At 27.2% G+C, this 5,138-nt stretch overlaps 1 protein-coding gene across 1 annotated transcript; it reads left to right on the top strand.

The window, feature by feature from the left end:
• Nucleotides 1–1,409: 1,409 nt before the first annotated feature.
• Nucleotides 1,410–2,805, top strand: LOC145122324 (uncharacterized). The gene is made up of 7 exons (XM_079057940.1): nt 1,410–1,514; nt 1,651–1,881; nt 1,993–2,141; nt 2,221–2,336; nt 2,428–2,512; nt 2,585–2,720; nt 2,773–2,805. The coding sequence occupies exons 1-7, from the start codon at nt 1,410–1,412 to the stop codon at nt 2,803–2,805; spliced, it is 855 nt and encodes a 284-aa protein (XP_078914066.1).
• The last annotated feature ends 2,333 nt before the right edge of the window (nt 2,806–5,138 follow it).

The following is a 5,138-nucleotide window of genomic DNA, read 5'->3' as shown; positions in this document are numbered from 1 at the left end:
AGTGAAATTTCTAAAAATTTTAGAAGTAAATCAAGTTAGGAGTTAAATTTTAAGAACTTTGGAAGATTACAATACTTGCATGATACAAAACGACGTACTATGGTGAGTTTGAGTATATAAACTTTTATATATATATATATATATATATATATATATATATATATATATATATTAAAGTGATTTTTTAGTATATTAAGATTATTTAATATTTTAATTTCAATGTTAACTATTCAACTATCAACATAATTTATTAATTTAAATATAATGTTGGTATAAACTATTATTATTTTAATGCTACTATTTTTGAATTTTCAATCTATTATACATATTGGTTAATTTAAAGAGGATATTAAACACGTAAAGCATAAATCAAAAATTAATTTTAACATCTCACTTCCTAATAAAAACCTCTCTAAGGTGTCACGTGTCCTTCTTATAAACACCTTCATTCCACGTGTAATTTTCTCCTATTTTCTCAAAAAATTATTCCCTTCCACTGAATTATAAACGAAGTCAGACTCATTAATCAAAAAGTCAAAAGTCAAATAATTCAAATACATTCACAATCAAATTCAAATCAAGATATTAGAAAACGAATTTTTCTGTTTCTTATCAATCTTTTACCGCACATACCTTCTTTGACGAATCCATACATTGTCCTACTAATCAGCAAACTTGTTACCATATTATGCGTGCATTAAACTTCATTTTAAATATATCATACGTCATATTGCATAAAATCAGCAATGGTTTTTTAATATGTTTATCTTTTTCCAAATGTATATGCTTCATAATTGGAATTAAATCGATTACAATATTAACTTCGAATGATTTATTTCGCTTATAAATTCAAAACCCCTAAATTCTTTTCCACAATTTGACATCTTTCACATTTGCTTCGTAGCTGAATCGAAAAAGACTCTGTAATTCTGGTAAAGCATCCCCAAACAACTATGTCGACTTTTTTTTTTATCATGTATTCTTATTTTGATTATTTCTATATTCTTCTCCTTCTGATCCTTTCTGGTAAAGCATCCCCTAATTTTTTTTGTTTGTCCTTCCTGTATATGTTATCTTATAGGCAACCGCGTTTAATAGATTAAAGTTTACATATACCACCAAACATTGATTTTTCTAATTATTCAATATTTTTATATCATTCTTTGTAAACTACATGCTATTGATTTTGTACGGAACCTAGAAGTGCACAAAAACATTTTTTTCCGGATCTGTTTGGTTTTAAAACTAATTTGGATTGATCAACAAAGTCAAAATCGGACCCAACCTAAACTGGTTCAAATGCAAACCGAATTTGAACATATAGGAATATGCGTGTTATGTTCATCACGACTTTGACTTTACATATATTTTTCATCAAATTTATATAATTTTGTATTTTTTTAAGTTACATGGCTGCTCCCAATGTGACTTTGATTGCTGATGTTGATGCGCTGAAGGACGATTTGACTTTAAAAGTCATGTCAAAAACTTGTGGAAACATATGTTATTCTACAGTGATGACATTTGGTCCATTGAATTAATCTTACTTGATGAACATGTATCTTACACTCTACATATTAATGATTTTTTACCAATACACATTCAAGTACAATTACTTATACAATTGATCATATATTAATTTTTTTATAGGGGAGCAAGATCCAAGCTTCCGTCTACAAAAAATTTATGTATCGATTCGAATATATATTAAAAGACGGGTCGGCTTTTTACATCACAAATCCAAGTTTTGCATCACAAAAGCTCGGTAGTTTCAAATTAACTCCTCAATATCAGAAACTAACATTTGTCCAAGATACTGTTAAAGAATATGCAAAATTTTCTGGATCTAAATTTGGATTTTCATTTGTTGACTATCAATATGTACTCTCACTGCTACATCCTCAAGATACATCTATTTGTTAGTTAGTCTTTACAATTTTAATTATAAACAAAAAATTAAATTAATCATAATTATGTTTATCTGCTTTATAGTATCTCTTCAAATTTCAAACAACTCTTCATTCGTTTGTTTTTTTTTCTTTTATAGATGCTATTGGATTGGTAGTTGCTATTAGTGAGATGATGAGGGATAATATTGATAAGTCTAAACACCGGCTAACCATTCACATCCAAGATGCAAAGTTTGTTTTTTATATCTTTATATTTGTAGTCTATATTATGTTAAAAATGACTTTTAATAATCAGTTGTTGAATTTTCAGTGCTTTGCAACTCCGTGTAATTTTGTGGGGTGATTATGCGTACAAGATGCAACATTACATAGATAACAATCCACGAAATCAACATGTCGTTGTTATACTTCAGTTTGCACAAATTAGTGTTTAGTGTTTGGAGAGATATATTTTCTTATTATCAACACACTTTATCATCTATGATTATTAAACTAATTATTATTATTTTCCTTATAGATCATCCGAGTGTTCACACCTACTTTACATCTTCAAAGTTGTTCATTAACTCCGACATCAATGACATTACTATTTTCAAAAAAAGGTAACACATTTTCATGTTATACAAAAGTTCATTTTAACAATACTAAAAATGATTAATTTATATAATTTATAGTTTAGAAGGGGATGATCGTCCTGATTCGTCTTCAAATATGATTTCAGCTATTGAATCTAAAAAGCTTTCTGAATTAGATGAATGCATAGTTAAAACTAAGCTGAAGACTATTGCTGAGATTTTTGAACCACTTGAGGTATTTATTTTAAATATATATAGTATTTTTTTAAATCTCTTTTCTGTTTCAGTGGTTTGCAAATTTCATTTTATATATACTATAAATACTCGTCTTTATAGGAATGGAAGATAATAATTATATGTCTATATGGATCAAAATGAATCTTTATTTTAACATACAAATATTAAGTTGAAACTTACTTGAATAATGCTGCAATAATCTTGCAATAAGTATATGTCTACACAAATATAGCATCACAAACCATTTAAAAAGGTTATTGCAGCATTATTCAGGTAAATTTCAATTTAATACTTGTATGTTAAAGATTCATTTTGATACATATAGACATATAGTTATTATCTTCCATTCCTATATAAACAAGTTTTTATAGTATATATAAAATGAAATTTGCAAACCATTGAAACAAAAACAATTAAAGAGATTTAAAAAAAAAGATATATCAATCTACAAGTTAAAAAAATTAAAATAAATACATCAAGGAGTTCAAAAATCTCTGCAATAGTCTTCAACTTAGTTTTAACTATGAAATCATCTAATTCAGAAAGTTGTTTAGATTCAATAACAGAAATTGTATTTGAAGACAAATCAGGACGATCATCCTCGTCTAAACTGTAAATTATATAAAGTAATCATATTTAGTATTGATGAAATGAACTTTTGTATAATTAAAACCTACATGAAAATGTGTTACCTTTTTTTGAAAAGAGTAATTTCATCGATGCCGGAGTTAATGAACAGCTTTGAAGATGTAAAGTAGGTGTTAACACTCGGACGATATGTAAGAAAAATAATAATAATTAGTTTAATAATCATAGATGATAAAGTGTGTTGATAAATTAAAATATATGCCTCTCTAAACACTAATATGTGCAAAATGAAGTATAAAACCGACATGTTGATTTGGTGGATTGTTATCTATGTAATGTTGCATCGTGTGCACATAATCACCCCACAAAATTACACGAAGTTGCAAGGCACTGAAAATTCAACAATTGTTTATTAAAAGTCATTTTTTAACATAATACAGACTACACATATAAAGATTTAAAAAACAAATTTTGCATATTAGATGTGAATGGTTAGCATGTGTTTAGACTTATCAGAATTAGCCCTCATCATCTCACTAATAGCAACTACCAATCCAATAACATATGTAAAAGGAAAAAAAAACAAACGAGTGAAGAGTTGTTTGAAATTTGAAGAGATAATATAAAGCAGGTAAACATAATTATGATTAATTTAATTTTTTGTTTATAATTAAAATTATAGATACTAACTAACCAATAGATGTATCTTGAGGATGTAGCAATGAGAGTACATATTAATAGTCAATAAATGAAAATCCAAATTTAGATCCAGAAAATTATGCATATTCTTTAACAACAGTATCTTGGACAAATGTTAGTTTCTGATATTGAGGAGTTAATTTGAAACTACTGGGCTTTTGTGATGCAAAACTTGGATTTGTGATGTAAAAAGCCGACCCATCCTTTAATATATTTTTGAATCGATACATAAAGTTTTTGTAGACAGTAGCTTGGATCTTGCTCCCTTATAAAAAATTAATATATGATAAACTATATAAGTAATTGTACTTAAATGTGTATTTGTAAAAAATCATTAATATGTAGAGTGTAAGATACTTGTTCATCAAGTAATATTAACTCAATGGACCAAATGTCATTATTGTAGAATGACATACGTTTCCACAAGTTTATGACACAAACTTTTAGAGTCAAATCGTCCCTCGGCACATCCACATCAGCAATCAAAGTGACATTAGGAGCAGCCATTTAACTGAAAAAAATACAAAATTATATAAATTTGATGAAAAAATATATGTAAATTCAAAGCCCTGATGAACATAACACACATATTCTTATATGTTCAAATTATTTTGATTCTAATTCAGTTTGCATTTGAACCATTTTGGGCTATGTCCGGTTTTGACTTTGTTGATCAATCCAAATAAGTTTTAAAACCAAACCAGGTCCCAAAAAAAAAAGTTTTTGTGCACTTCTAGGTTCTGCACAGAATCAATAACATGTAGTTTACAGAGAATGATTTAAAAATATTGAATAATTAGAACAATTAATGTTTGGTGGTACAGGTAAACTTTAATCTATTAAACGTGGTTGCCTATAAGATAACATATACATAAAAGGAACAGAAGGAGAAGAATATATAAATAATCAAAATAAGAATACATGATAAAAAAAAGATCGACATAGTTGTTTGGGGATGCTTTACCAGAATTGCAGAGTCTTTTTCGGTTCAGCTACGAAGCAAATGCGAAAGACGTCAAATTGTGGAAAAGAATTTAGGGGTTTTGAATTTATAAGTGAAAGAAATAGAACTTAATATTGTAATCGATTTAATTCCAATTATGAAGCAGATATATTTGGAAAAAGATAA

Source organism: Lactuca virosa, chromosome 6, assembly GCF_052849685.1.
Source record: "Lactuca virosa cultivar CGN04683 chromosome 6, Lactuca_virosa_CGN04683_v6, whole genome shotgun sequence".
NCBI lineage: Eukaryota > Viridiplantae > Streptophyta > Magnoliopsida > Asterales > Asteraceae > Lactuca > Lactuca virosa.
This window is presented reverse-complemented; position numbering and strand designations above follow the sequence as displayed.

Excerpts from the sequence above, each read along its gene's own strand:
- LOC145122324 (XM_079057940.1), top strand. The coding sequence starts at position 1,410 with ATGGCTGCTCCCAATGTGACTTTGATTGCTGATGTTGATGCGCTGAAG. Across the intron at positions 1,515-1,650 it reads GAAACATATGTTATTCTACA|GGGAGCAAGATCCAAGCTTC; the intron begins GTGATGACATTT and ends ATTTTTTTATAG. Across the intron at positions 1,882-1,992 it reads CATTTGTTGACTATCAATAT|TATCTCTTCAAATTTCAAAC; the intron begins GTACTCTCACTG and ends TCTGCTTTATAG.